General features: G+C 46.5%; 2 protein-coding genes across 2 annotated transcripts; one reads left to right on the plus strand and one right to left on the minus strand.

Moving 5' to 3' along the window:
* Window positions 1-14149, plus strand: TM7SF2 (transmembrane 7 superfamily member 2). The gene is made up of 8 exons (XM_081968572.1): window positions 1-51; window positions 1972-2166; window positions 5605-5708; window positions 7458-7577; window positions 9274-9442; window positions 11043-11123; window positions 12252-12374; window positions 13048-14149. Exons 2-8 carry the CDS (start codon window positions 1983-1985, stop codon window positions 13206-13208), a joined length of 942 nt encoding a protein of 313 aa, XP_081824698.1. The 5' UTR covers window positions 1-51; window positions 1972-1982; the 3' UTR covers window positions 13209-14149.
* Window positions 14150-15636: 1487 nt separating this feature from the next.
* ZNHIT2 (zinc finger HIT-type containing 2) lies at window positions 15637-17472 on the minus strand. The gene has a single exon (XM_081968427.1). It carries the CDS (start codon window positions 17413-17415, stop codon window positions 16222-16224), a length of 1194 nt encoding a protein of 397 aa, XP_081824553.1. The 5' UTR covers window positions 17416-17472; the 3' UTR covers window positions 15637-16221.
* Window positions 17473-17934: the final 462 nt, after the last annotated feature.

The following is a 17934-nucleotide window of genomic DNA, read 5'->3' on the forward strand; positions in this document are numbered from 1 at the left end:
CGGAAGGAAGCCTTCTCCGGGACAAGAGCCGGCTGCAATATCGCATTAATGGTAGATATTTCGGGACGATGAAAAGGCTTCTTAAAACGAAGGAATCCGAAGGGAAAGGGAGACAAAGGGGGTAGGGTGAGAGAGAATTGGCCAAAGATGGCCGTAGCATCGCTTCTCCAAATTGGTTTGTTTTAGGCAGTTTAATTCAGAAATATATTTCATTTACAACCATTCAAAGTTACAACCGCACTGAAAAAAGTGACTTATATGAACCTCTTTCACACTTCTGACCGTCACAGCATCCCCTGTGGTCACTTGAGCAAAATCCAGACCCTTGGCAACTAGTGATTCATACGTATGACCGTAGCTATCTCCCGGGGGGGGGGGCATGTGATTCTCTTTTTACCACCTTCGGACAATCAAAGCCAGCTCCGCTGTCGGGCCACAAGAAATCCATCTGGTCAGACAAATCAGAAATGAATACCCACCCAAGTGGGCCCTTGCAAAACGAAAAGATTCGTTTAACCACTTGACAACAGTGTTACTAACATCGCAAGTGTAGTGGTTCACTTAACAACTGTGGCAAGAAGGGCCATGCAACGGTGCAAAATTCGTTCAACGAATGTCTCACTTCACAATAGAAATGGTGGTTGTAAGTCGAGGACTCCCTGAATAAACTAGCGCTTTCTATAACAACAAGCCTGTCTAATCAGTGAAACCCAAAATCAAAGTTTCATTCCCCCCCCCTCCACCTCAAGCACCAAGTCCAGAAGTGGCTTCCTTTCTTGTTCTTGTCTGGTTTTGTTCTGCCTTTGCTGGTTTTCTTTTCCTTTGAGTTGGCATTTTAACTTTGAATAAAATAAAATAAAATATTAAAGAAACAGCAGAGTATCCCTAGGACTGTATAGTAAATATGAATGCAGAAGGTATCCCTGCAAAACGTTTAAAAGAAAGGATGGGGAGGAAATTAAAAAGAAGACCCATTATAATGAAAGCATCCAGTCGATTCTTCAAAACTCCGCATTGGCGATAAGAAGGGCATCTGGCCAGTAAACACTGAGCTCCATTCAGTTGCCCACACTCCACCCTGCAAGGCATTATGGGGGTCGTTAAAAGAAGATGACGATTCAAGAGAATTAAAAAGGAGTAGAAAAATTGGAAAGAAAATATATAGAAATTACAAGAACAAGTAAAAAAAGCTATGGAAATGGGTGGAGAGAAGAGAATATAAGAGAAGTGATTTTTTTTCCTGAGGGACCAAGAGAAAATGGGTGAGAGCAGGAAAGAAGGAAAAGGATTTACTAGTAGAGTAGAGTGACATTTGTTAAATATAACCAATGGCATAGAGCAGTGTTTCTCAAACTTGGCGACTTTAAGTCCTGTGGACTTCAACTCCCAGAATTCCCCAGCCAGCAGCTGGCTGGGGAATTCTGGGAGTTGAAGTCCACAGGACTTAAAGTCGCCAAGTTTGAGAAACACTGGCATAGAGCTAATACGTGAGGGAAATAAGATTAATACTATTAATTTGTGTGTATTGAATTAAGTGAAATGTTTACTATATAAAATTGAATTTGAGGATGCACATCTTGTGGGTTAAAAAAAAAAAAGAGTAATAGATGGAAACGATAGCTTAGATTTGATTAACGTGGAGAGGCAATAAGGATATTGTTTATCTATTAAGAAGAAATTAAAGTTACACAGGAAAATACAGACAAGAAAATAAGGCAACTGAAATGTAAACGTGATGTAAAATGAAACACACACACAAACAGAAGATGTAAAGGGGAGAAAACCCAAACACTTTGCTTATAAAAAGATAGTTAAAATATGAAATAAATAAATAAAAACTTGTTTTTTTAAAAAAGAAGACGACGACAATAAAGTCAATTCTTTGCCAAGTTGAGTTTTTGGAGTTAGCGACTGAGCCGTGAGTCTCGTTCGGGGTACAAATCCCCCTCTTTGCTTTTTCGTTTTGGGTAGCTTTCCATGCTATGTTGGTGACAGCGCTGATGTTGGGCGCTGGGCTGGCCGGGGGGCTGCGCCTGAGTTACATCTACGACCACATCCTGCAGCTGGCCTTCGCAGCGACGGTCGTGGCTTTCGTCCTCAGCGTCCTTCTCTATTTCAAGGCCCTGCTGGCCCCCGAGACGGCTCTGGCTCCCAGCGGGAACTCAGGTGAGGGCCCCCCAAATCTGGGAAAACTCAACTGGGAGAGGGGCTGTGGAATGAGGAAAAAGCCCGTAGGAGGCATCTCAATCTCCTTTGCAGTCTTGCCCGCCTCGCTTAAGATAGACTAGCATCGTTTTTCTCCCCCCTTGGCAGCTTTAAGATGATAGAAGTGGGAAGGGGCCTCGGAGGTCTTCTAGTCCAGCCCCCTGCTGAAGCAGGAGACTCTAGTCCATTTCAGGCAAGTGGCTGTCCATTCTCTTCTTAAAAGCCTCCGGTGTTGGAGCACCCACAACTGAAGAGGGAGTCAACTTATTCTCCAAAGCACCAGAAGGCAGAAGAAGAAACAACGGTTGGAAACTAATCAAGGGGAAAAGCAACCTGGAACTTTCCTGACAGGGAGAACAATTAGCCCGTGGAACAGCTTGCCACCAGACGTTGTAGGTGCTCCAACACTGGAAGTTCTTAAGAGGAGAGTATAAAGCCACTTGTCTGAAATGGGTCTCCTGCTTGAGCAGGGGGTTGGGCTAGAAGACCTCCAATGTCCCTTCCAGCTCTATTCCCTTCCCTTCCATTTCCTTTCCTTCCCTTCCCTTCCCTGTTCTATTCTATTCTATTCTATTCTATTCTATTCTATTCTATTCCATTCCCTATTCTATTCTGTTCTGTTCTGTTCATTCCATTCCCTTCCCTATTCTATTTCCTTCCCTGTTCTGTTCTATTCCCTTCCATTTCCTTTCCTTCCCTTCCCTGTTCTGTTCTATTCTATTCTATTCTATTCTATTCCATTCCCTATTCTATTCTGTTCTGTTCTGTTCTGTTCATTCCATTCCCTTCCCTATTCTATTTCCTTCCCTGTTCTGTTCTATTCCCTTCCCTATTCTATTCTATTCCATTCCATTCCCTTCCTTGTTCTGTTCTGTTCTGTTCTATTCTATTCTATTCCCTTCCCTATTCTATTCTATTCTGTTCTGTTCATTCCATTCCCTTCTCTATTCTATTCCCTTCCCTGTTCTGTTCTGTTCTATTCTATTCCCTTCCCTATTCTATTCTGTTCTGTTCATTCCATTCCATTCCCTTCCCTATTCTATTCCCTTCCCTGTTCTGTTCTATTCTATTCCCTTCCCTATTCTATTCTATTCTATTCCATTCCATTCCATTCCATTCCCTTCCGTTCCGTTCCGTTCTGTTCTATTCTATTCCCTTCCCTATTCTATTCTATTCCATTCCATTCCCTTCCCTTCCGTTCTGTTCTATTCTACTCCCTTCCCTATTCCATTCCATTCCCTTCCCTTCCCTGTTCTGTTCTATTCTATTCCCTTCCCTGTTCTGTTCTGTTCTGTTCTATTCTATTCCCTTCCCTATTCTATTCTGTTCCACTCCCTTCCCTTCCCTTCCCTGTTCTGTTCTATTCTATTCCCTTCCCTGTTCTGTTCTGTTCTGTTCTATTCTATTCCCTTCCCTATTCTATTCTGTTCCACTCCCTTCCCTTCCCTTCCCTGTTCTGTTCTATTCTATTCCCTTCCCTGTTCTGTTCTGTTCTATTCTATTCCCTTCCCTATTCTATTCTGTTCCACTCCCTTCCCTTCCCTTCTCTGTTCTGTTCTATTCTATTCCCTTCCCTGTTCTGTTCTATTCTATTCCCTTCCCTATTCTATTCTGTTCCACTCCCTTCCCTTCTCTGTTCTGTTCTATTCTATTCCCTTCCCTGTTCTGTTCTGTTCTATTCTATTCCCTTCCCTATTCTATTCTGTTCCACTCCCTTCCCTTCCCTGTTCTGTTCTATTCTATTCCCTTCCCTGTTCTGTTCTGTTCTGTTCTATTCTATTCCCTTCTCTGTTCTATTCTGTTCTGTTCATTCCATTCCATTCCCTTCCCTATTCTATTCCCTTCCCTGTTCTGTTCTGTTCTATTCTATTCCCTTCCCTATTCTATTCTATTCTATTCTATTCTATTCCATTCCCTTCCGTTCTGTTCTGTTCTGTTCTATTCTATTCCCTTCCCTATTCCATTCCATTCCCTTCCCTTCCCTGTTCTGTTCTATTCTATTCCCTTCCCTGTTCTGTTCTGTTCTATTCTATTCCCTTCCCTATTCTATTCTGTTCCACTCCCTTCCCTTCCCTTCCCTTCCCTTCCCTGTTCTGTTCTGTTCTATTCTATTCCCTTCCCTATTCTATTCTATTCCATTCCATTCCCTTCCGTTCTGTTCTATTCTATTCCCTTCCCTATTCCATTCCATTCCCTTCCCTTCCCTGTTCTGTTCTATTCTATTCCCTTCCCTGTTCTGTTCTGTTCTATTCTATTCCCTTCCCTATTCTATTCTGTTCCACTCCCTTCCCTTCCCTTCCCTTCCCTTCCCTGTTCTGTTCTGTTCTATTCTATTCCCTTCCCTATTCTATTCTATTCCATTCCATTCCCTTCCGTTCTGTTCTATTCTATTCCCTTCCCTATTCCATTCCATTCCCTTCCCTTCCCTGTTCTGTTCTATTCTATTCCCTTCCCTGTTCTGTTCTGTTCTATTCTATTCCCTTCCCTATTCTATTCTGTTCCACTCCCTTCCCTTCCCTTCCCTTCCCTGTTCTGTTCTGTTCTATTCTATTCCCTTCCCTATTCTATTCTATTCTATTCTATTCTATTCTATTCTATTCTATTCTATTCTATTCCATTCCATTCCCTTCCCTGTTCTGTTCTATTCTATTCCCTTCCCTATTCTATTCTGTTCTGTTCTGTTCATTCCATTCCCTTCCCTATTCTATTCCCTTCCCTGTTCTGTTCTGTTCTGTTCTGTTCTGTTCTATTCTATTCCCTTCCCTATTCTATTCTGTTCTGTTCATTCCATTCCCTTCCCTGTTCTGTTCTGTTCTATTCTATTCCCTTCCCTATTCTATTCTATTCTATTCTATTGTTTCACTTAGCATCATAAATTTGGCTCAATTGTGGTTGTAACTCGAGGACTACTTGTATAATAATATGTTGCTTCACTTAATGACTGCGGTATTCGCTCAAAAAAAGGAAAGGAGAGGAAGGAGGGAAGGGATAGAAAGAGAAGGAGAGAGGGCAGGAAGGGGAAGAAGAAGAGAGGAAGAGAGGAGAAGAGAGGGAAGAAAGAAAGAGGAAAGGGGAAGAGGAAGAGAGGAGTAGGGGAGAGGCAAGGGAAGGGTAAGGAGAGGAGGAAGGAAGGAAGTAGAGAAGGGAGGGAGGGTGAAAAAAGAAAAGAAAAAATAGGGTGGTGACAATTCAAAATAGATGTAAGGGATGATAAGGAAAGCAACCCAGAATGTACATTTTTAACCTTTTATATGGAAAAAGAAATGTGTAAAAGTGATGAATAAGAATAATAATGTGAATGTATATCTGTAATTGTATGTTAAGAGATTAAAAATAAAACTTTAAAAAATAAGGAACTAGAAAGAAAGCTGTGGGTTCCCCCCCCCTCCCCCCCTACAGGAAACCCCATTTATGACTTCTTCATGGGCCACGAGTTAAATCCCCGCTTTGGGCTCTTCGATCTCAAATTCTTCTGTGAGGTGCGCCCAGGTCTCCTCGGCTGGGTAAGCGTCCTTGGGATGGCGGGGAGGAGAATATAGTAGGGGACACCCCCACCCCCCAAGACGAACGGGGCATATTTGGGAAGGTCTGGAGGGGTCCCTTCTGATAGAACAATCTTTCCCTGGGACGGCTTGTCTCCAGAAGGTGTGGCTGCCCAAGGAGAAACTCAAGACAGCCATTTGTCCAGAATGGCATAGGGGGTTGGACTAGATGACCTCCAAGGAGACTCTGTTATTTTTATATTCTGTATTCTTAGTGGAATTTGCAAGCTTTGACGAGCTTCATCAGCTATACACATTCTTCATATCCTGCAGAATCTGTTTGCACAACCCAGAAAGCAAACAACCCAGATTAAAAAGGAAGGAAGGAAGGAAGGAAAGAAGGAAGAAGGGAGGGAGAGAGGAAGGAAGGCTGGGAAGAAGGTAGAAGGGAGGGAGGGAGGGAGGAAAGAAGATAGGAAGGAAGGAAGGGAAGAAGGAAAAAGAGAGGGAGGGAGGAAGGAAGGCTGGGAAGAAGAAAGAAGGGAGTGAGGGAGGAAAGAAGACAGGGAGGCTAGAAAGAAGGGAAGAAGGAAGAAGGGAGAGAGGAAGCAAGGAAGGCTGGGTAGAAGGAAGAAGGGAGGGAGAGAGGAAGGAAGGAAGGAAGGCTGGGAAGAAGGAAGAAGGGAGAGAGAGAGGAAGGAAGGAAGGAAGGCTGGGAAAAAGGGAAGAAGAAAGGGAGGGAGGAAGCAAGAAAGGCTGGGAAGAAGGAAGAAGGGAGGGAGAGAGGAAGGAAGGAAGGAAGGCTGGGAAGAAGGAAGAAGGGAGGGAGAGAGGAAGGAAGGAAGGAAGGCTGGGAAGAAGGGAAGAAGAAAGAAGGGAGAGAGGAAGGAAGGAAGGTTGGGAAGAAGGAAGAAGGGAGGGAGAGAGGAAGGAAGGAAGGTTGGGAAGAAGGGAGGAGGAAAGAAGGAGGGAGGAAAGGTGGAAAGAACAGAGATTTAGAATATAGAAGGAAGGAAGGCTGGAAAGAAGGGAAGAAGGAGGGGGGAAGGGAGGATGCTGGAAAGAAGGAAGGAAGGAAGGAAGGAAGGAAGGAAGGAAGGAAGGAAGGAAGGAAGGAAGGAAGGAAGGAAGGAAGGATCAATGCATTGGGTAGGAATGTGATCCGGACAATTCCATCTGATCCTTGGCAAGCAAGGATTAAATAATGTCCCTTCCTCCAAAGAACAAAGAGATTTAGAATATAGAATAACAGAGTTGGAAGGGACCTTGGAGGTCTTCTAGTCCAACCCCCTGCCTAGGCAGGAAACCCTACACCACTTCAGACAAATGGCTATCTAACATCTTCTTAAAGACTTCCAGTGTTGGGGCATTCACAACTTCTGGAGGCAACTTCTGTTCCACTGATTAATTGTTCTAACAGTCAGGAAGTTTCTCCTCAGTTCTAAGTTGCTTCTCTCCTTGATTAGTTTCCACCCATTGCTTCTTGTTCTACCCTCAGGTGCCTTGGAGAATAGCTTGACTCCCTCTTCTTTGGGGCAACCCCTGAGATATTGGAAGACTGCTATCATGTCTCCCCTGGTCCTTCTTTTCATTAAACTAGACCTACCCAGTTCCTGCAACCGTTCTTCACATGTTTTAGCCTCCAGCTTCCTAATTTTATCCCCATTTTTAAAAAATGCAGTATAGTGGAGAAAAGAGGGAGAAACAAATAGGGAAATTGAAGATGAGTCTGCTCCCATTGCTGGACTGACTGTCTCCTTCCTCCCATAGGCACTGATCAACATGGCAATGTTGGCTAAAGAGACGGAGCTGAGAGGCAGCCCCTCTCTAGCCATGATCCTGGTTAATGCCTTCCAACTTCTCTACGTGACGGATGCCTTCTGGCGTGAGGTAGGCTAAACTATGGCCAGCAGGCCGGGCCCCGGGGAAGGGGAGGGCATCAAAAGTTTTAACAAGTTCTCCTTGGAACTTGGGAGAAAGAAATCTTGGAAACCTCCAAATTATCTGGCAAGCAAATGATTTTAGAGGCACAATCTGGCTTGACTCGCTGCTTTGAAGGATCTACAGCTGTTGGCATAGCTGGATCAGGCTAGCTAGAGCGTCTTTCTCAACCTTGGTCATTTTAAGATGAGTGGACTTCAACTCCCAGAATTCCACAGTCAGCAAAGCAAAGCTGGCTGGGGAATTCTGGGAGTTGAAGTCCACTCATCTTAAAGTGGCCAAGGTGAAGAACAGGGATGGAAGGATGGAGGGATAGATCAATGTTTCTCAACATGCTGACGGGGGAATTCTGGGAGTTGAAGTCCACAGATCTTTATATTGTCAAGTTTGAGAAACAAGGATGGATAGATAGAAGGAGGAAGGGATGGAGGGATAGAGTTAGACCAGTGTTTCCCAGCATGCTGGCTGGGGAATTCTGGGATCTGAAGTCCACTCATCCTAAAGTGGCCGAGGTTGACTTGAGAATAAAGGATGTACTTCAAGACACGGGGAAGATTTTATGATTGGTTAGAGAAAGAAATGTAGAAAAGAATGGGAGAGAGATATATAGAACCCAGTCGAGACACTTAAATGGAAAAGGGGGGGAGAGGGGGGGAAGTGAAAAGAAAGTATTAATATATATGTTTGAGAATGAGATATAGAGGGAAAATAGGATGTGATAATGAAGAAAAGGGAATAGGAAAGGATAAGTATAAAATTATATCTGGGCTTGCGGGAAAAATATCCCGAAAATACACCAGTTCAGAGCTGAAAAGAGATAACCACAACAACAGAAAAGGAAAGGAAGAGAGGAGGAGAGAGGAAAGGGGAGAGAAGGAAGAAAGAGGAAAGGAGGAGGGATAGAAGGAGGGAAGGAATAGAAAGGAGGGAAGGGGTAGAAAGGGGAGAGAGGATAGGAAGGGGAAGAAGAGAGGAGGAGAGGAGGAGAGAGGGAAGGAAGAAAAGAAAGGAGAGGAAGACGAAGGGATAGAAAGAGAGGAGAAGAGAGGGAAGGAAGAAAGGAAAGGAGAGGAAGACGAAGGGATAGAAAGAGAAGGGTAGAAAGGGGAAGGAGGAGGAGAGAAGAGAGGGAAGAAAGAAAGGAGAGGAAGGAGAACGGATAGAAAGAGAAGGGTAGAAAGGGGACGAAGAAGAGAGGAAGAGAGAGGAAAGGGAAGAGAAGGAAGAAAGAGGAAAGGAGAGGAAGGAGAGAATGGATAGAAAGAGAAGGAGAGAGGGCCGGAGGAAGAGGAAGAGAGAAGTAGGGGAGAGGCAAGGGAAGAAGGAAAGGGTAAGGAGAGGAGGAAGAAGGAAGTAGAGAAGGGAGGGTGGATGAAAAGAAAAAGGAAAAAAAAAACGGGGAGGTTGACAATACAAAGAAGGTGTGATAGATGTTAAGCAAAGCAACCCAGAATGTACCTTTTAACCCTTGATATGGAAAAAGAAACATGCAAAAGTGCTAAAGAAGAACAAGACCTACGTGAGCGTATTCTTGTAACTCTATGTGAGAGAATTGCTTTTCTCTTAAGGACAGGAAGTGGCCAAGGGTGGAGAAGGGAAGGCAGTCAGGGAAATCTCTGGCTGAGCAATGGGGAATACTTTGCAGGAGGCCATTCTCACCACCATGGACATCATCCAGGAGGGCTTCGGTTTCATGCTGGCTTATGGGGACCTGGCTTGGGTGCCCTTCCTATACAGCCTCCAGGCCTGCTTCCTCGTCACCCACCCCCAGAAGCTCAGCCTGCCTCTGGCGGCCGGCATCGTCCTGCTAAACGGTGAGTGGGGCTTGCCAAGGGGCCTCTGAGCACGCACAGAATAGGATTCAGGATAGGACGGAGAATACAGAATGGCTATTCTGGAAGAGAAGAGAATGGAATGTGGGATAGGACAGAATATAGAATAGACTATAAAATATAGAACCAAATGGTTGGTTATTCTGTTATTCTGCAAAAGGATAGGATGCGATATAGGATGCGCCTGCCAAACCCTTTATTTTAAAGCCATTTTTCGCCCTCCCCAGGCTCCAGAGGCTTTATAGGAGCCTGGGGAGGGCGAAAAGAGCCTCCACGCCCCCCCCGGGGGGCTTTATGAGCTTCCCTGAAGCCTCCGGAGCGCAAAAAAACGGCCCTACGGGCAAACCGGAATATTCTGCTATTTTGTTATTCTATAAAATAATGGAAAATAGAATAGAATTCAGAATAGAAAAGAAAAGAAAAAATAAATCGAAAATAATATAGAACAGGATTCAGAATAGAATTCAGAATATAGAATGGTTATTCTGTAATAGAATAGAATGGAATGTAGGATAGGATAAGGATTAGAGTAGGATGTTCTGCTGTTTTGTTATTCTATAAAATAATAGAAAATAGAATTCAGAATAGAATTCGCTCAAGCAGGAGATGCTGAAAGCATTCTATTCTATTCTGAATTCTATTCTATTTTCTATTATTTTATAGAATAACAAAACTACAGAGCATCCTATCCCATCCCTATCCTATCCTATATCCTATCCTATCCTTTTGCAGAATAGCAGAATAACCAACTATTCAATTCTATATTTTATATTCTATTCTACATTCTGTCCTATCCTACATTCCATTCTTATTCTATTACAGAATAACCATTCTATTCTGAATTCTATTCTTCTTTTTGTTGTCTTCCAATAGAGACTGGATGGTCATCAGTCTAATTCAGGGTTTTCCCCAACCTTGATGATTTCTTCACATGTGAACTTCAAATCCCAGAATTCCAGTCAACATGGCCGTTGATGAGACTTCTGGGAATTGAAGTCCCTACAGCTGGAAGTTGCCAATGCTGGGAAGCGTTGATCTGGTGAACCCTGTGCTGAGAGAAAAAGTTGGGCTGGATTCCCTCTAAGGTCCCTTCTAGCTCTATGATGCTATGATTTAATATAATCATCTCTGTTAGGCCTGCAGTCATATTCCTTTTTTAGGATCTTTGGCCTGCCACACTCTCTATTATTTCACTAGGCTGTTTCATTAGTGTAGTAATTGGGAGGGGGGAATAGAAAGGAGTAGAGTTGTGGAATGTGTTATTGTCATTCCTCTCTAGAAGCCCAAGGTCATCTTTTGTCTCTGCACCCCATCACCTGACCGGAACCAGCTGGGTGGAGATGCCAGCGTGGCCGAAGAAGATTGGACCATGTGATGGATTTATGGGTGTGGGGATAAGATCATGAACTTTCAACTGGGTGGAATCCCAGGAAGCTTTCAGACTTGGGATTCCACAGTACGATGCCAACATGTCTGTCTTATTAAATTGGAACTTTAAGGATAGCTCTGACTTGGACTCTGATTTAATTCTGCATGATATTTGGGACGCTGACAATCTCATTGTCGTTTTTTCGTTTTGCAGGCCTGGGGTATTCCATATTCCGTGGCGCCAATTCCCAGAAAAACACCTTCCGACGGAATCCCGCTGATCCCAGAGTGGCTGGTTTGTAGCTTCACGCATTTCAGTTTGTGGGGGTGGCTCCACAAGAGACACTTAGCCAACTCCAAAACCTGGCAGGTGCATTCACACAACGCTTGCTTTTAACCGAGATCGATTACATTCAGAACAGAATGAGCTGGAAGGGACCTTGGAGGTCTTCTAGTCCAGCCCCCTGCTCTAGATTAAGATTGAGATGTTTGCAGCAGGAGGACCTTAGCAGGTGGCGAGAGCCCAACTTTGGGGTAAGATTGTAATTCGTTGGGTTGTTAATTTCAGTTAAGGCAGCCAAGGACCTGCAATCAGAAAATGAATCTATAATATGTTGAGATGCTAGAAAGAGTGCAGAGAAGAGCAGCAGAGATGATTAGTGGGCTGGAGGCTAAATATACTTTATATGAGGAACAGTGAGTGGAACTGAGTATGTTTAGTCTAATCAAGAGAAGGACTAGGGATTTGCACTGGAACTGCAAAAAATTGCGCTTCCTGGAACATCGTACATCTTAAGAAGGTACCTTGGTTGAGTCTTAGGACGCTGGCGGCAACCCATATCAACCATTAGCAGCAGTCAGTGGTATTTGTGATGCATTTTTGAATGTTCAGTTGGCTTTGAGTTTCATGTTTAATGAATAAAGTATATAAGAATAGAATAGAATAATATATAGAATTTAAACTGAGTAGAATAGAATAGGATTCAGAATAGAATGTAGAATATAGAATGGTTATTCTGTAATACAATAGAATGTAGGATAGGATAGAATATAGAATAACAAAATAACACAGCATCCTATCTCATCCCTGTCCTGTCCTATATCCTATCCTATCCCAGAACAAGTAACCATTCTATAAAATAATAGAAAATAGAATTCAGAATAGATTAGAATAGACGAAGAATAGAATGGAATAGAATCCAGAAGGGACCTCAGCGGTCTTCTAGTCCAACCCCCTGCTAAAGCAGGAGGCCTTATACCATTCTGGACAACTGCTTAATTAACAGAATAATTACTTAATTACACCCAGTCCACTGCTTAATTAACAGAATAACAAAATTATACAGTTCGAAGGGACTTTGGAAACCTCGTAGTCCAACCCCCTGCTCAAGGAGACCCTCTTATCACTCTTTTTTCCCCCCAGGGCTCCGGACAATCCCTACGGCAACCGGTCGGCGGCTCCTGGTCTCTGGCTGGTGGGGTTTCGTGCGGCACCCCAACTATTTAGGAGACCTGATCATGGCTTTTGCATGGTCCTTGCCCTGCGGTAAGTGTTGTGGCCCGCCAGTGGCCAGGGGAGCTGGCAGCAGATTCAGACAGTGAGGAGGGTTGGGCAGGAGCCTGGGCCAGTCCTGGAGTCTGGGGAAGGCTCTGAGGAGGGCTCTGTGTCGGAGGCAGAGGGGGCCAAGGCCGTCTGACAGTTATCAGCTGCCTTCAGAGTCAGACATCAGTGAGGCAGAAGAACAGCTGGAGCCTGTTCCCGATGTGCGCATGCACAGAGCTGCCAGACGAAGGGAACAGCTAAGGAACAGGGGTTGACTTGGGAGGAAGGCCACAGGTGGATGATGAAGGGCCCCTCCCAGAGGAAATAAAAGAGGAGGAAAAGGAGAGTGGAGTTTGCAGGAGAGACAATTAGTTCGCTTCATTGGTTCGTGACCCTCTGAGACTCCTGGCCAAATTTTGTAGATATCGGCCTGGCAGCTCTCCAAGCGAGATAAGGTCTGTGACCGTAAATCCTCCTTTGAAAGACTTTGCTGGAGGTGAAGGAGCAGAATTCAGTCAATTGATAAAAGGGGTTTTTGTCGGGACAACAATGAGTTTGCTTCAGGCTCTCGGGAAGCCTCGGTCAGAACAGTAAGTGGCAGCCATCTAGGAGAGGCTCCAGTGTTGTTTCTCTGCAGCAATCTAAGCTGGCCTCCCTCCTTTTGGTTTCTTTGCAGGCTTCACTCACATCTTGCCTTATTTTTATATCATCTATTTCACCTTGCTGCTGGCTCATCGCGATGCCCGGGACGAGCACCAGTGCCTGAGGAAGTACGGGCTGGCGTGGCAAGAATATTGCCGCTGCGTCCCTTACCGGATTTTCCCATATCTCTACTGAATCCTGAAATCCCCATTTCCAGGAGGTCTCCGGGCTTCGTACCACTGTGAGAAAGAGCGGGGGGGAAAGTGTCAGCTGTTCATGGCCCTTTCTCCAAACTTTACCCCTTCGAGATGGCTGGATTTTTTCTTCCATTCTCCCGTTTCACTTTCATCTTCCTTTGACTTCATTGCCTGTCTTCCATTTGTCTAGATTTCTTTCTCAATAGGGGAAAAAAAGAGACCGGAAAAATAAAGACTTGGGAGCTGGAATCATTTTAATCGAAATACATTGGTTTTTAAGACAGAGCGTAACAGAGTTGGAAGGGACCTCAGAGGTCTTCTAATTCAGGGATCGGCTACCTGTGGGCTCTGGAGCCGTAAATGTGGCCCTTTCATCCCTCTGCTGCGGCTCCCTGCCGCTCAAAATATGCGTCACAACTGCCAATGTGCGACAACCACCAACAAGCAATTTATTGAGCTTTTCAACCCCCGGTAGGCCAACCAGAGGCTTCCCTGAAGGCTCCGGAGGGCGAAAAACGGACCTACAGACAAACTGAGAGTCACCATTCCCGAACCTCCGGATTCCCCGGTCATTAAATAAGCTGTCGTACTACAAGAGAAAGGCTACTACCTGTTTTGGAACAAGGGAGGGAAAAATAAGGCAAGGAAAGAAATCTTGAGGTGACCCAATCTGGAGACAACTTTATAATGCCTTGCTAAGGCCACACTTGGATACTGCATCCAGTTATGGACGTCATGATGTAATAAATGATGTTGAGACTCTAGAAAGAGTGCAGAGAAGAGCAACCAGGATGATGGGGGGACTGTAGGCTAAAACAGACGATGGACGGTTGCAGGAACTGGGCCTGGCTAGTCTAGGGAAGAGAAGGAGCAGGGGAGACAGGAGAGCATCTTCCAATATTTGAGGGGCTGCCACAGAGAGGAGGAAGGAGGTCAAGCTATTCTCCAAGGCACCCGAAGACCAGACAACGAATAACGGATGGAAACTGGAGACAAGGAGAGATTCAACCTGGAAATAAGGAGACATTTCCTGACAGGGAGAACAATCAACCCATAGAACAGAAGTTGCGGGAGCTTCATCCCTGGAGGCTTTCAAGAAGAATTCTTCATCAGTCAGGACAAACCAATTGGAGGCTAAAACCTATGAAGAACGTTTGCAGGAACTGGGTATGTCTAGTTTAATGAAAAGAAGGACCAGGGGAGACATGATAGCAGTCTTCCGATATTTCAGGGGTTGCCACAAAGAAGAGGGAGCCAAGCTATTCTCCAAGGCACCTGAAGGCAGGACAAGAAGCAATGGGTGGGAACTAATCAAGGAGAGAAGCAACCTAGAACTAAGGAGAAAATTCCTGATTAATAAGAACAATTAATCAGTGGAACAGCTTGCCTCCAGAAGTTGTGAATGCTGCAACACTGGAAGTTTTAAAGAAGATGTTGGATAGCCATTTGTCTGAAGTGGTGTAGATTTTCCTGCCTAGGCAGGGGGTTGGACTAGAAGACCTCCAAGATCCCTTCCAACTCTGTTATTCCGTGATGAATTCTATGACCTGAACTGGACTTGGTCTCTTGGGATCCTTTGGCAGTTATAACGGGCTTCCACGCTGGTTTGAAAGGAGATTGAGCAAGGAAATAAAAGTGATTAAAAAAAAAACACCTCTTGGATTCGGAATGTTAATTTTTTGCGATTGTTTGGGAAAAACAAGTTTTTAAGAGGCACAAGATGCACATCCGTCTCCGAATATTCATTTTAGATGTCCCACTTTAAAAACTAATACAGGTAGTCCTTGACTTATGACAATTGAGCCCAACATTTCTATTGTTAAGTAAAAGGAAATTTGTTGTGGGTTTTTTGCCTCATTTTACGACCTTTCTTGCCACATGTCAAGTGAATCGCTGCAGTTTTTAGGTCGGTAACACGGTTGTTAAGTGAATCTGATTTCCCCCGTGACTTTGCTTGTTAGAAAGTTACAAAAGATGGAGACAACTGTGACCGTCATAAATGTGAGTCAGTTGCCAAGCATCTGAGTTTTGATCAAGTGACGCTGGGGAGGCTGCAGTGGGCGTGTGAAAAAATGGTCACAAGTTACTTTTTTTCAATGTTGTAACTTTGAGTGGTCACTAAATGAAGCTGTACTGTAGTCCTTGACTTATGACCCCAATTCAGCCAGCATGGCTTAAGACAGTGACAGCTGACCGTTTTGTCGTCAAAGCCAAAAGCACACAAATACACAACAGCTCCCACACGCACGCACCAATAATGTAACACAACCTCCCCCCCCCGCCGCCCCACCCAGAGTGTTGTGCATGACCTCTCCTTGCTCCCCTCCCCCCTACGGATGTGCCCATGACACCCCCACCCCATTTTGGGACTAGTAGGCCTCTATGCAGCCTCCTGGGACCAAAAATGGGCCACACACCCCCACGGCTCCCCCCACCCACCGCACATACGCAGCAGAGAACTGAAAATCAGAAGGCTGGCGGGAGGGGCATGCGCAGTGGAGCAGAGATGGAGCGAGAGCTGGCGTACCCAAGGGCTCTGCACACCACCTGTGGCACACGTGCCACAGGTTTGCCCTAAGACATTTGGACTTCAATTCCCCTGTCAGCTGGGGAATTCTGGGAGTTGAAGTCCCCGGACCTTTGCCACGATTTAGAAATCCCTGCACCACGGTTTCGACTCCCGAGTAAACCTATCAGTGGTGTGCTAACCAGGTTGAAAGGAAGCAGGAAACGAAGCGGGGGCACAAACCAAAGATTCCTAGTCTTGCTTTTTTTAATCAGAGCTTTCCCATTGTTGCCACCCACCCATGCCCAGTTTAGAGGGGGGAGGAGAAAAACAAACCTAACTTGGTTTCTTCCTCATCATCTTTAGGTTTCAATCTCCGCGACCCCACTGGGTTGCGATGCAAACCCCACTGCCCCCCTTCCCTCCCACCCCCAGGCCCTCTCCTGTCGTCGTCCCCCCACCGTCCCCCAGTCTCCATCCGATCCTTGGTATGGGAGGATTGGCTTCAGTCCAATTCTTCTATCAGGGGCTGTTTGCCAGGGGGCATTTTCCCTCCCCACATCTTCTCCAGCTCCTGGGTGATTGCGCCCACTTCTTTGGCCTCCACCACACAGGCGACATATTCCCTCTGGACTTCCAAAGCGAGGAGGGGCAGCTCCTCCTCGTTCTCCTTCACCCAGGAAAGCAGGAATTCACATTTCTTCTTCGCTTTGTAGATCCTGGGTTGGTCCCCGAGGGACACCCGGCGTTTGCCTCGACCCAAAATCCTGGCCAAGTGGGCGAAGGCCGCCAGGGTGAACCGGCTCCGCTTCTCTGGAGCTGGTTCCCCTCTTAAAATCTGGCCCACTGCTTGCATCGTCCCGGCTTTCCCCAGCGGGCACTCTGGGTAGCGTCCGTCCACCACGGCCTGCAGGGCGGCTTGCAGGGCCTCCCCCGTGCAGGAGAAGACCCTCCGGGCGCCCAGCGCGGCTGAGAGGTCCAAGAGGGTCTCGCAGACTTCGGGCACAATCTGGGCATCGTCCACTTCCCCATTGTAGAGCGACAGAGCGTAGGCGTAGGCGTAGAGGGCGTTGGGCAGTTGGAAGCGCACTAGCGGGGAGACAGGGCTGCTGGTGAGGTCGCTCAAGGGGCGGATCACGTCAGGCAGGGCGGGTAGCGAGTTCGAATCCCGGGCAGGAGGCTGATTCCGCTCCCCTGCGACTGGAGGCTGGGAGGAAGCCGGATGAAGGTCTTCTTGGGCTCCTTCCTGCTGTGGCTGAGGATCCTGGGCATCCTGGGCTCCAAGCAGCTGGACCAGAGGTGGCCCCTCCTGGCTAGCCACGACCCACCAGGGCTTCCAGGGGGAAAGGAGCCCCGAGATCTCCCCGCTGCTCAGCAGCTCTTGGAACCCCTGGCGCTGCTGGGAGGTCAGCTGCTCCCACAGGTCGTCGGCCTGGGGGTCGAGGCCTAGCTCGGGCTCCGCATCCCCGGGCTCGCGTAGTTCCCGCAGCCGGAGAAGGGCCTCCCTCAGGCGGCCTCGCGCACCCGCGTCCCCCCGCTGGTCCCGGAGCCGAAGTTGCAACTCTCGCGCCTGGAAGTCCCGGGCGCAGGAGCCGTGCTCCCGGTAGCAAGGTACGGAGCAGAAGCGGACGTGGCAGCGCGGGCAGGTATAGGGCGCCCGCTCGGCCTGGCACAGGCCGCAGCTACCCGAGGCCTCCATGTGTCGGAAGCGCCCGAGAACGCTCGGCTATTTCCGGAGAAAAAGAGGGGCGTCGGGAAACGCGCCTTCTCTTGTCCTAATGCGCAGGCGCGGCTTGGAAAGCGCTTTGGAGGGTTGATGGGAGCCGTAGTCCTGCCGCTGGCTTCCTCTCTACAAACTACATTGACCGTGATGCAGCGGGCCCTGCTTTGTAATAGTTGTGTAGAGTGCAGCGCACCGTTTTTTGGGATGTTTTGTAATTTTCAGGGAATTGTGAAGACAACTGCAGCTTTAAGAACGGGTCCTGGGATTGCTTTCTCCTGCATTTTTTTTCCTAACGTGCTTTTCCTGAAGAAATGAATTCTGGGAGTTGAAGTCCACAAGTCTGAAAGTTGCCAAGTTTGGGGACCCCTGTTCTAAAAGAAAGCTGGCTCTGCTTCCTAGGATTTGGGGCTAAACTTGCAAAAGTGCAAAACACTGTTTGAAAATTGGGAAACGAGTCCTGCAAGGCTGTATACTGTCGCCCTGCCTATTTAACTT

This window comes from Natrix helvetica (assembly GCF_964273705.1).
Source record: "Natrix helvetica genome assembly, chromosome: 16".
Lineage (NCBI taxonomy): Eukaryota > Metazoa > Chordata > Lepidosauria > Squamata > Natricidae > Natrix > Natrix helvetica.

Coding starts and splice junctions, on each gene's coding strand:
- TM7SF2 (XM_081968572.1), top strand. CDS start 1,983: ATGTTGGTGACAGCGCTGATGTTGGGCGCTGGGCTGGCCGGGGGGCTG. Junction 2,167..5,604: donor GGCTCCCAGCGGGAACTCAG/GTGAGGGCCCCC, acceptor CCCCCCCTACAG/GAAACCCCATTTATGACTTC. Junction 9,443..11,042: donor CGGCATCGTCCTGCTAAACG/GTGAGTGGGGCT, acceptor TTCGTTTTGCAG/GCCTGGGGTATTCCATATTC.
- ZNHIT2 (XM_081968427.1), bottom strand. CDS start 17,415: ATGGAGGCCTCGGGTAGCTGCGGCCTGTGCCAGGCCGAGCGGGCGCCC.